The sequence below is a fragment of the Eulemur rufifrons genome, chromosome 24, assembly GCF_041146395.1.
Source record: "Eulemur rufifrons isolate Redbay chromosome 24, OSU_ERuf_1, whole genome shotgun sequence".
NCBI lineage: Eukaryota > Metazoa > Chordata > Mammalia > Primates > Lemuridae > Eulemur > Eulemur rufifrons.
Window position 1 is genome coordinate 26,434,677 of NC_091006.1, and position 13,992 is coordinate 26,448,668.

The following is a 13,992-nucleotide window of genomic DNA, read 5'->3' on the forward strand; positions in this document are numbered from 1 at the left end:
TTATCCATAAAGAATGGCTAGTATGTTGAAAACTCCTATATGACATGTTTATACCTCCTTTGTTTTTAGTATAATTGGGAAAATACTATTTATAAAATGGGGTAGTATTACCTCATGTTCAACAATATTGAAAAATATTTGGTGAAAAATTATAGTAATATTTATCCATTATACATTTCCTTTGCATAAGTAAACTAGTCTGGCTAATTATTTTGCTACATAAAACTACCTGTTGATTTCTTTTGGTAGGGAAATATAATAATTCTAAGGACACACTCATTTCTGGTGGTTCATCTTCTAAAGGCTTGCATGCTCTTTATCTCTGGGAAAACCTTATCAAATGTCTCCCATTCAAATCTGTAGACTTGTAAACATAAGTTCCTTTCAATATTCTACCAAAATAATTAATGGGATATATATATGCCCCATTCTAAATTCATTACAGAAATCATTGTGATTGAAAAAGGAGACAAACAGGAAAATACTATATATTTCCATGGCATTAAAGGTAATACAATTAACTTAAGCAAACTATATCAGAAGTCGAGGGAAAGAATATTACTTGACATGAGATAAACTTAGTATTAAATATTAGTATTAAACTATTATCTTTGTAACTTTATAAAATCTATTAACATTAAGCCTATAAATAGATTTTGGAGGTTTTCATCAAGCTGATTAAAATCATTCCCTTAAGATAGGCCTCTGGAAAGAGTTTTGAAATTTAACAGCTAGAGAGAAAAATGGAAAGACAATGGACAGTCATTTCATCCTATATCCTCGAAAATGTGTTTTTATTGTGCCCAAGTTTGAAGGCCAAGTGGCTCAATTGTACTTAATACTAACAAGTCCTGAGGAGATTCTCTGAGAAATACATCACCTCCCATTTCCCACTTTCTCACTGTCAACATCAATTCATGCAAATCTCAATTGAATTTACATTATAGCAACCCTACCAACACTACTTCAGGTCCACCAGCTCTCCTTGCTATTTCTATGCTACTTGGAGGCTTACAATAATTTCTCTCTTGCTTCAGCAGTTGTAACACTGTGAGGATAAGATCTCTTTTCATAAGTGCAAACCAATTTTTCTCTGGAATCTTGCCTTATCCTTGAAGCTTTACCCTGTAACTGGAATAATAGCTTCTGTTTCAAATCCCATAAGTGTTGGTAGAGTGTTTAATTACTCCTTGGTGTTTGATTTATTGAGCAATTCACAGAATCAACATTGTTAAAATGTCTATACTGCCCAAAGTGATGTACAGATTCAGTGCAATCCCTATTAAAATACCAACATCATTTTTCATATATATAGGAAAAATAATTCTATGCTTCATATGAACCAGAGAAGACACCATATAGTAAAAGCAATCTTAAGCAAAAACAACAAATTGGGAGGCATCAATACTAGACTTCAAGCTATACTACAAGGCTGTAGTAACTAAAGCAGCATGGTACTGGCACAAGAACAGAGACATAGACCAATGGAACAGAACTGAGAACCCAGATTTAAAACAATCTTCATATATCCATCTAATCTTTGACAAAGCAGACAAAAACATACACTGGGGAAAAGAATCCTTATTCAATAAACGGTGCTGGGAAAATTGGAAAGCCACCCACATGAGGAGGGTGGAAACAGTGTAGGTGCCGAGGATAGAGACATCATCTCACAAAAATCAACTCATGGTAGATAACAGACTTAAACGGAAGGCATGAAAATATAAGAATTCTAGAAGCAAATGGAAAAACCCTTATAGATACTGGCCTAGGCAAATAATTTATGATGAAGACCCCCAAAGGCAATCACAGCAACATCAAAAATAAATAAATGGGACCTGATCAAATTATAAAGCTTCTGTACAGCCAAGGAAACTATCACAAGAACAGACAGATAACCTACAGAATGGGAGGCAGATCCCCCATGAATGGCTTAGTGCTCTCCCCAATATAAGAGAGTTCTCCTTTTGTTAGTTAACAGGAGAGCTGGTTGTTTAAAAGAGCTTGAGGATCCTGCCTTCTCTCTCTTACCTCTTCTTTCACCATGTGACAAGGCTGCTCCTCCTTCACTTTCTTCCTTTATTGAAAACTTCCTGAAACTCTCACGAGAACCGGTTGCTGGTCTCCTGTTTCTTGTACAGCCTATAGAACTGTGAACCAAGTAAATTTCTTTTCTTTATAAATTACCCAGCCTTAAGTATTCCTTTATAGCAGTGTAAAATGAACTAACACATAGGACTAAATTCAATATGTCTGTGAAGTTTATAATTTAAACAGTCAAGACACTTAACCCATGCTTGTACATTCCATGGCCAATGTATGTTGCAACCACAATTTATTCTCTTTCCAAATGCGTCACTCAATCAAGAACCTAGTTGTTGGCAGGAGAAACCATTTTGATAACCCTAGGTAACCAAATTCTATCTTCCAAACACAATGGTAACGGGGAGGATATATCTCTTTCAGATTCCAATGTTCATGGACCATAATAGATAATTCCCAAAACTTGTAATAGGGTTCAAATCCTGCAGGCAGGAAATGACAAATGACCATATCACTATTCATAACACAAATAAAAACCGTGGCTAGCAAGTTACAATAAAGAATAGCATAGGAGACAGGAAGAAGTCAAACTGTGTGGTATTTTACTCAAGTATTTTTAATTAGGTTTGCGTAAAACCCAACTGATTTATTCTAATTAAACAGCATATTAAATCCATATTGTGATAAACTTTTACTCATAAAATTTACAGTAATTAAAAAAGCAATACTAGTATTCAAGACTGTGAAGGAAAATAGTTACATGTGCTGCTCAGGAAGGCATAAATTTGTAAAAAGTATACTAGAAAGTTATTTGACATTAGATAGCAAAATATTTAAATGTACATGTTTTTTGACATGGAATTTCATGTCCAGGGACTTATAATTAAATGAGTAGATATATGCACAAAATTTACCTATAACTATGACCTGATATTCCCTTTCTCACTCTTTATATGCCCTTTCTATAGTCTTAGATCTTTGTCAGGAAAAGCTCCCAGTGCGCTGGGTTGTTTTGATTGTGTCATCATTTTAGCAAATGCCTAAATCATGTGCTATAAGATAATGCTTGCATATAATATAGAAGTAGAATAGTTATGGTCTTGATTCAAATTATGCTACTACATTTTTAAAATATATTGCAGAAAGCACATACGTCTGTACACGTTGTTGAGATATACCAGTGCTAGAAAACAAAGAGCAAATAAAATTGACATACTTTTTGTAAAACCATTTCATATACTTTCCAATAATCTTAGTTGCTTCTGAAACATAAAATCATAAATAATTACTACACTTTTTATTTATTTATAAAAGTTTAGCCTCATATAGATAACAGATTTCTCTCTTCATAAATTTTGTCATTTTTCTTTTCATGTTTTCATTGAAAATAGCATTCCAGGATACTGTCTTTTTTTCCCCCCACTATTATAAGCATTTTATTTATTTTATTTATTTATTTATTTATTTTTATTTCAGCATATTGTGGTGGTACAAAAGTTTAGGTTATGTATATTTTTCTCCCCTCCCACCCCGGAATCAGAGCTTCAAGCATTGTCAATAACTCAGAATGATACCATCATTCTGAGTTATTGACAATATATTTTGGATTTTTTTTTCAGTTGTTTCTTCACCAGATTTACATATCTCAGAGCACTTGGAGTCTTTTTCTAAAACCCGTTTGCCAGGTTATCACATTCCATTATTTATTCTGAGACTATATGTAATTTTTATAACTTAACTATTGTGGAAAATGTCATGTTTAGTATTCATTTTGTATATTAATTCAGTAATTCAAAGATACAAAATGCGTCTCAATGTTAAAACAAGGTTTACTTCTTCTTCCCTAAGTTATAAAATTGCTCTCTATGTATCCTAATCTAATAGTTTGTTATTTTGTTCCCTGTATGCAGGGAAGAATTAATCATTTTGTATTGTGTAATAGTTAAGTTACTTGAGATTTATAATTAGCACTGATATAAATAAATTTCTCATTTTAGAATGCTTTAAATGCACATGCATATATATATATATATATGCCACTAGTCTTTACATTAGGTGGTATTTTAAAATGTTATATAATAACGTACTAGGTTTTTAAAATTTAACTATGCTAATGTTAAATACATCTAAATAAGAACGTGTGTGTAATAGTATGTGTGTGTTTGAAGATTAGTGCATCCAGAATTCAGAGATAATAAAACTGTTCTGTCTATTCTTGCTTTGGAATTTCAGATAAGAGTGGTTATATTAAGAAGCAGAGATAAAAGGAGAAAGCAAGAAATAATTCAAATGCTGGTAAAGTAATACTCTACATTGCAGCAATTCACAATAGTGTGTTATATATAGAAATAAGATCAGTCATTGTTTTCAAGCTTGCTAAATAAAACTAAACTCTTGGAATGGCATGCCATTTGACCTCTCAGGGGTTCTTCTTAGCAGTATTTAACTGGTGCAAGGGGAACACATTTGCAAGTGTCTATGGTTGACATGATAGATTCTCCTGTTAGTTCACACAATGTTCAAAAGGCAGAAGTCCCTTGCTTCCGAACGCAAGAGAGGATTATTTTCCCAAGGAGCTACACGGTCCCTATGGAGGAATGATATGAGAAATTTTCAGTATTTATCACAATTTGTACTCTCAGCGGGCCCTCTAAAGCTAATTCCAGGAGTCAGACATTCAAAAACGACTCACTTTGAGATTGAAATACTTGACGCTCAAACAAGAAAACAGATATGTATTGTGGATAAGGTGAGTTTTATTTGTTTGTTTAAATGTTGCTAAGTAATGAGAAATTACTGAGTTATTATTTATCTCATACATTTAAATTTTATGTTATTGAGACTTTATTTGAAGGTAATACAGAGATATTTACGTTTCTAAGAGTTAATTAAATTTCAAAAAAAATAAACATTCAGGAAACCATCATTCTTTAGAGATAAAGATTTTGCTCAGGAAGCTCATATTTGAAGTGTGACAGTCCTGGTATTTGTATCTCAAGGGGAAAACCATTACAGAGACTCAGTAGGCTAAATAGGGGATTGACTTTGGATGTCTAACCATCCTTTGTTGCACAATCAAACCTATATGATGTGCAATTTACAATATCCAAATCTGTAGAATTGGACTTTGTTTTGTCTTGTTTTAGTTTTGTAATTTGCTAAACTGTTTCATAATAGTGATGAGACATTGAGAGAAAAATAAATCTAGATTAATTTACCTTTTTTTGCTTTATGATTCCTAACAGTTTGTAAACATTAGAAAGACTGATTTTTGTTGTTGCTGTTGTTTATGAAGTTATTTTTCTTAGACAAATTAAGAGCTTGTTAAGTGCCCTTCCTTGTAGTGGGCTGCACCCAGGGTACAAAAGTAGTGTTGCTTATAACTTAGTCCCTTTCAGTATTTACTATGTTATAAATTAATAAAAGTTAAATATCATGTACTTTGGAGCTGAATCCCTGCTACATCATTCCTATCTTTCAATGACTGGGAAAGGCACTGCATTGGTGAGCCCCAGGGCCCTTATTTGGAATATAGCTTAATAAAATCTTATTAAGAAGGTTAATGAAAGCTTACTTTGTAAACTTTAAGGGTAGGGATGATATATGTAACATGCTTTGAATACTGTCTTGACCCTAGTAGGGAAAAAAATATTACATTTTTACTTCTAATAATCATTTCTAGAGAGAAAATTAATGTACATAAAAATACAAGAAGAGATAAATGATGAGGTTTTTGATGACTGGCTAAGAATTTAAATTTGACTTCTTGATATTTAATTATCCATTGACATGATTTGTTATAATGCTTCAGTTAGATAAAATATACTCAAATACCTCAATGAGATGTATGTATCTTAGTGATATATTTTGTAGCAGAACTTTTGCATTATGTCTGTTAACTCAAACTTTAAAATGGAAAAAGTATGGACTCAAAATATTCATAAAACAAAAATGGAAAAATCCCGGGATTAAAAAATATGTGTATAATCATATTCTTCTACTTAATTACACACACACACACACACACACACACACACACCAAACAAAAAAACCTTCTCTTGCCTCCACTATCTTCTGCAGTTTCTGCCTGTTTCTCTCTTTACCTTCCCCAAGTATTCATATTGTTTACTCTCATTTCTCTCTTCTCACTGTTACCGAAACCCACTTCATTTGGGCATTTGCCTCCGTCACTTGTCAGAGTCTGAGCTTGCTGAGGTCACCAGTGAGGCACGGCAAATACTTTGCTAAATCCAACATGCCATTCTCATGCTTTTATCTTACTCGGTAGGTCAGCAACATTTTCCACTGTTAATCACATCCACCTCCTTAAATCACTTTTGTTATTTGAGTTCCTGGATAATACACATTTGTTTTAACTTACCTTATTGGCTTTTCCCTTTCCTCTTTGCTGATTCTTCATCTGACTTAGCTGTGAACTGTCAACAACTCAGTCATCAGAACTTCTCCCTATTTCCTCATCTACAATAATTTACCTTTTTTTTGGAGACAAGGTCTCACTCTGTTGTCCAGGCTGGAGTGAAGCAGCATCATCATAGCTCACTGCATCCTCAAACATCTGGGCTCAGGCAAACTTTCCCCTCCTCAACCTCCCAAGAAGCTGGGACTATAAACGCACACCACAATACCTGGCTCTTTTTTTCTTTTTTCCTTTTCTTTTTTTTTTTTTTTTTTTTTTTGGTAGAGACAGGATTTCACTACGTTGCTCGAACTGGTTTCGAACTGGTTTCAAATTCCTGGTCTCAAGTGATCCTTCTGCCCTGGCTTCTAAAAGTGCTGGGATTACAGGCGTGAGCCACCATGCCTGGCCTAATTTACCTTTTTGAGTCCGATAGCTTTAAATATCATCTTCCTATTGATGACTCATAAACATATAACGGCTATCTGTTCTTTTCTTTTGACCTGTAAATCACTATATCTAATTCTCTATCTCTATCTATCTATCTGGATGTTTACTAGGCATTTAAAACTTGATGTATCTAAAACTGACCACTTGGTCTTCTCCCAAACATCTTCTATAGAGTTACTGAAGCCAGTAAGTGGCTACTGCATCCTTCAAGTGGCTCAAGCCAAACACTTCAAGGGATCATGACTCATCTCTTAATCTCACATGCCACATACAATTCATCTTCTTGGCAATACCTTCAAAATACATCCAGACTGACAAATTTTCATCACCTCTAGTGCCAGGACTCTTAAGTCTTCCCCCTGATTTTGTCCTTAGCAATTTCTATATGTTCTCTGCATAGCAACTAGAACTAGTCTGTTATATTCTGTCAGATAACATCATTCCCTCCTCCAGACTAGGCAATGTCTTTCCTTTGGTTTTAACTGTCAAAATTTCCCAGAAGCTTTTCTTGAATATTTAAAATTGCGAAGAGCCTGTCAACGTTCTCTTTTGGTTTTCCTTGTTTTATTTCTCTACTAGACTTATAACCATGTAATCCACTGTTTATTTTTCTTTCTTCATTTAATTCATTGTTCACCCTACTCTTAGTGTATAAGCTTCAAAAAGTGAGAGATTTCATTTGTTATTCACCCATATATCTTTAGCATTTAGAACGGTAATTGGGGCAAAGAAAGTGTTTAACAAATACGGGTTATATAAATGGACTTCTGTTCTAGAAATATGTAAATTTGACACTGCTAAGGTTTAGTAGTGATATAGGAATATAATATTTGAATATACTTTTACTGTTTTCTAAATCAAATTATTATTGAGGTAAATGTCCATATATTCACAGAAAGAGACTAAACCATTCCACCAAATGTCCAAATTCCTCCTGGTTTACCCTGAACACAGTGTGTGTGTGTGTGTGTGTGTGTGTCTGTATATAATTTAACTTTGTATTAGTGTATAATTTATTAGTAGACAGTCAAATTCTGATGACAAAAGTTAACAAGCTTTTCATAAGGCAGATGGGAATATTTATTTAGCTAATTTAGTTATTTCCTATGAATGATTGAAATAATATAACTAATCAAGTATGATAAAATGGAGAGCAGATTTAAAATACATTGTTTAATATCATTCTTATGCATATATGCATTTTTGGGAACATGAGATACATAAGATTGTAGGAAAAATAAATTTAAAAAATATAACGATCAATTATTGCCAACTGCTGCCTCTCCTTGTCTCATTTCTATTTAGTAAATGTCAGAAGCTTATCTAGTGATAAGTCAATGATTCAAAAGCATGGCAGGAACTCTAGGAACTAGGGCTAATAAATGTTTCCAATATCATCCCATTCTCTTTTCTTTAGTCTTTTCACCAAGAAACCTGAACTCAAGAACCCTTTTTTTTTCCTATTGTTTTGTTTTCTCTATGTCAAAACTCTTAAGAGCTTTTTAAAAATCTCTCACGAATAAAATAAAGCACTCAATAATTCTCTAATCCCTCTTACGCTAAAAATATCAATTATATAAGAAAAGAGTAGAGAGAATAATAGGGCAGGAAGACTGCATAGAAATTGTACCTTTAATATTTAGAAATTTTGATAATTCTTAATTTTTGACATTGCCACTTTTAATATTTTTCCTTACACATAATACTTAACATATGTATGCCTCAATCTCTTTATCTGTAAAATGGGAATGACATCTGTTTTAGAATGGCCTCATAGCAGTTTTCAGAATTTCATGTACATGCAAATGACATTTGTTGTTCTTCCTCCTCTTGTTTCTTCCTTCTCTTCCTCCATATACTCCTCTGGCTCTTCTTCCCATCTCTTCACCCCTTTTCTTCAATTCTCTTCTTTCTACTTTTTATGATGTAGCATTATATAAGATATAATTCAAAGCTTATGAGTTTTAAATTCAGAAAAAACAGAATTTTAGTACAAATCTGAGAGTGTGTTTTCTTTTTCCTTGGACATGGTCCAATATTGCTGACCTTTATTTTTCTTTTTTAGGTATTATTCTTCTTCTTATTATTCCCCTTTACAGAGGAAAAAAACTGAGGCACATAGAGAGTTGAAATGAAAAACTTAGTATGTGATAGAATCAAGCTTTGAATCCAGCCAATGTATGTTGTGTGCCTTGCTTATGAACAAAAGCACTTAATACGCTTCCACTTCAGAAATATTAACGACAGCCATTAGCCAAAACTCTCATGTTCTGGGTAATTTTATGATTTGTTCATCTGACTTACCTGACTTCTGATTCATATAACCTTGTATCAGGACTGGGGTGCTGTTTTTGAAAGATGTCTGCTTGCAATTCCATTTGAGACAAAAGCTCTTAAAGCATTCTTTCTGTTTTTTTTGATAACATTAGTTAACATTTAAATCTAGAAATTCAACATATGTTTAAAGTCCCTTTAATACTCTATTAAAAACAAAGTGTGAGATCAAATTTTTTTATCATTAAAAATTATCTCAATTTCAAATTGCTGATTTCTCCCAACAGTGGCAATGAATATAATCATTTCTGTGACTCCAAAGAAGCCCAATCCTCACCTTTCTTTTAGGATACTCTTAGGAATTCTATAACATACTGTGCAGTTCTAATTTCAAACAAATCAGTATACTTGATTAAATATTATCCATTTTGACATAGATTTCTCTCAGAAAAAGTAAACCTATTATATTGAAGCAATACATAAGATAAGGAAAGGCAGTATGGTGTGGCGGTTTATGTCCTGAAGTCAAACATATTTGTGACTGCATTTAAACTTTGAAAATTATTGTTTTATTATCTTAACATGTTATTTAACTATTCTGATTCCTGGTTTTCCTTTAACAAAACTGGAGTTTATATAGCAATCTTCCAAAATTGTCTAAGGATTCTGTATTTGTATATAAAATGTAGCCCCATGTTTGGCACATGGTTAGTTTTCTGTAAAGAAAAGTTATATTTTATACAGTGGCAATATATTAGAAATATTTATCTGGAAAGACTTATTTTATTGAGGTGGGAAAACCATGCGAGTTATACTTTGCCATTATAATTTAAGTGTTTTGTACATCACTTGTTATCCCTTTCTGAAATGATTAGGAAGCATACTGGAATTTTCCATGGGGACCATTTTGTAGCATCAGTTCTTAAACTTAAACTCTACATCCAACTCTCATAATGCAAAAATGTGCATATGCTATATAGACCATGAGATTCCATGCATATGGGGATATGAGCATTATACATCAGTGGAACAATATAGATAAAATGAATATGTTCTAGAATATTACACATGAATAATATGTACAAAACAAATATAGACTATATGTCTATTCATCAAATGATGGCTATATTTTTTCATTTCAATATATCATAAGAAAATTATTTTTGTTAATGGTTAAGCTATAAAGAAATTGTCATTAATATCTTCTAATACATGAGGTGCGATAATACTTCATTTACAAAGTCTACATAGATGAACATATTTTAGAGGATGCATTTAGAAAGAGAAGAGTTGAAATTTACCAGATTCAATGGTTCTCCAGTGCTCTGTTTTGATACTTAAGAGGGTTACAAACAATTATTATTAATTCAATGGATATTTGTTGTGATATTTTTCCAGTACTCTATTGAGTGTTTGAAATAATACATTAACTCAAACAGATAAGATTCCTATCATCATAGACTTTGTCCTCTCCTGTCTAAGACAAATACTATTTAAGTGATTTTAGGTGCAAATATATCAACATAGAGAGGAGGAAAACATGGTAATTTGGGGTGGTAAGCAAAAGTAGATAACTTGGTCTGTGAAATAGGAAGACTTTCTTAGAGAAGCGATATTTATGTGTGCCCTAGATAGTAAATAGGATGAATATAATTCAGGAGATATCATAGATACTTGAATGATAGAAACAATAAAACATACTGTTTGGTTGTCAAGGGTGAGGGATGGGGGGGACGCTGAATTGCTATCTTGAGCAAGGGCAGACCCTGAGGCTGGAATAATTTACTGAGTTTTTCTTGTGGGTTTTGTTGATTTGTTTGTTTACTTCCTTGCTTATTTTTTGGTACAGATAAGTAGAGAGGCAGGTAGGAAGCTCTCAGTTTGTTCATTTTAAGTTTGAGATTCTTGTGAGATATCCAAGTAGAGATATCAGCAGATCTTTTGGTGTGAGGATCTAGAATTCAGGAGAATAATCATGGTTAAGTATGTTAATCTGGGAATTAGAAATGTATAGGTGGTCCTTATAGCTGTTGGATTTGAAAAGATAAAATTTATAAAGAATGAGTAAGAACAGAAAAGAACCAACAATGGAGGCCTGAGAATCTCCAGCAAGTAAATGCCTTAAATAAAAAGGAAAATACAGAGAAAGTGACAGAGAGATAGAGACATCGGAAATGTTGCAGTGCAGAAACCTAAGCAAGAGAATTTGAGTGAGGACAAGAGTAGTATTGTCATCTATGTCTAAGGAGCATAGAGAAATACAATATGTATCACTTTTATTAAATACTATGATGTTCATTGAATTGTGTTAAAGCTGTGTGAGTCTTCATCGAACTTAATTAGACCACTTTAAGTAGAGTGACTTAGGGGGAAATCCAACTTGGAATGGGAAATGATAATCAATCAATATGGAATAAGAAATGTGAGTTTGCTAGAAGGCATTTATTTTGTAGATAGTAGATCTTTGGAGAAACTTAGTTTTCATTCTTCAACTTTATACTGTCTCTTATGTACCCTGATTCACATTCTTGGGATTACTTTCTACCTCTTATTATTCCAAGTTTCAGCATTCTCTACTACTCAACAGTCTCTTAATATGGTTTATAATTTCCACTTCTTGAATTCTGGGAAAATTTGATTCCTCTGAATGCAGTGCCTCCTGTCACAATCTGCCAATTCACGTTTACTCTGTATGGTCCAAAAGAGATAACAATGCCTTTGTGTGCCACTTATGATTTCCTATAAGCAGATGTATTCCTTTACTGTTCCCAATATCAGTTCAGATATCCATTATTCACTGAATATAATCCCATAATGGTTCAAATATCCATTATTTACTCTATGTAACCCAGTAGTTGGAAATGAGCATTCCTACATTATCATCACAATATGAAATAGTAATTTGTGTTTGTTCAATCTAATGCTGAAATAATAAAGAAGTGGGGCTTATATTTGGTATACCACTATTTCATTTTTTCCTAATAATTTATTTTCATTGTATTTTATAAATGTGTCAGCCCATGACAAAATAGGAGTTTTAAAAATGCCACTTTGTTCCACATAGTTTGAGAAGCACTGAATTAGATGACAAGAAATGATCTTTTCAACATTGCCATGATTCAAACAGATCAAGTAACCTAAATGTTAGTGTACAATAAATATGTCTTGGATGTGAAATAAAGAACATGCCATATTCAGGATCTTCTTGGATTTCCTTCTAAGGATTGCATTCTCTTAACAGTCAAGGTAAAAATGACTCTTAAAGGTTTGTTTTGTAAATATAGAAAACAACTTATAGCTAAAATGATTTAATTTTTAGACCAAAGAAAAGTGAATCAATCCTGTTTTCTTTGGAAATTTTCTACTTAAATAAAGTAAACCTGGGAAGATAGGGAGGACAAAGAAATGTTAGCCATTAAAAGAAAAAGATTAAATGGAGCATATTGTGCAATTAGAAGAAAGTTTGCTTCCTATCAAAGCAAGACTGAATGAAGAAAGTTAATACTTGGATATACGTTCAAAAAAGTACATAAAGCTTCAATAACATTTCTGTATAAGGAAACTAGCAGTGAAATGGTGACTAAATCAAGAGAGACATAAAAAGATGAGAGAGCTATGCCTATACGCCTATTCTGTTACTCAAATTAGACAAACAGCTACTTTAGGTGTGGCTACTATAGATAACATGGAGTTGAAAATGAAACATATTCCCTAGGCCTAAAATGCATAAATCTTATTGGAAAGACAAATTACACACTTTAAAACAAATTTTAATCTGATAAGTAGCACATACAAGTTAAACATAAATCATACTAAAAAGGTAGGGCAAAAAATTCTTTCATCTAAGAGAAATTTAGGTATGAGAATGAGAACCAAGGAATTATTCCGCTGAAGGAGGCACTTGAAAGGAGTTTAAACAATGTGCATTACAATGCATTAACCTGGGTAGGGTAGAAGGAGCATCCCAGGGAAAAGGATTATCATATCAAAGAAAAGGAGGCAGGGAAATAACAACCAAGGCTCCTTGCCTGATATAATTAAGTACATGATAGGATGTGGCAGAATGGAACAAACTGAGATTAAAATGCAATGGTTGTGACTGATGAGAGAGGGCTTGAATGCCTTGCTAAATAAAGCATTTAGATTTTCTTCTTTCAAACAAGGTAGCAGTTTGTTTTTTCAGATCTGCCTTTCAGAAGTTCAATCTGGCAACCATGTGGAAGATAAAATGGGTAGTAGAAAGACTGAAAGAGAGTTCAGTAAACCAGAAAAGCAAATCTTTCAGGAGCCTATTCAAGAGTGTCACCTTTGGGAGGCAACATGATATCATGGGATCTGCTTAGGGTTTGAAGACACCCAGCCACATCTCACACTTAACCAGCTTGTGACATTGGGCAAGCTTATTTTCTTTTCAGTTATGTTTTTTGACACAAGTTAGTTCATTGGAGACATTTGACAAATATTTTAGGTTGGTGCAAAAGTAATTGCAGTTTTAATGTTGAAATTTGCCCTTTGATATTGGCATGCATGCTTAAATAAATGTTACGTTATACATCATTTTCATGGGTATTTCTCACTGTGTTTTTTTTTTTTTTTTTTTTGCTAATGATTTATTACTTGCTATTCACTTTATATTTATTTTAGACTATAGAAATGATTTTAGACAAAAAGCAAATTCAAGCGTTTTCTTATTTGAGTTCAAAATGCATTGTAAAGCAGCGGAGACAACTGGCAACATCAACACTGTATTTGGTCCCAGGAGCTGCTAATGAACATACAGTGCAGTGATGGGTCAAGAAGTTTTGCAG

The 13,992-nt window shown here is 33.0% G+C and overlaps 1 protein-coding gene across 1 annotated transcript in view; it reads left to right on the forward strand.

Moving 5' to 3' along the window:
• The first annotated feature begins 4,558 nt into the window (after positions 1-4,558).
• The window catches only part of TECRL (trans-2,3-enoyl-CoA reductase like), a 77,626-nt gene continuing 68,192 nt past the window's right edge, over positions 4,559-13,992 (forward strand). Inside the window, exon 1 of the mRNA XM_069458185.1 lies at positions 4,559-4,792. Coding sequence (XP_069314286.1) covers positions 4,559-4,792 — 234 coding nt within the window. The remainder of the gene's footprint in view (positions 4,793-13,992) is intronic.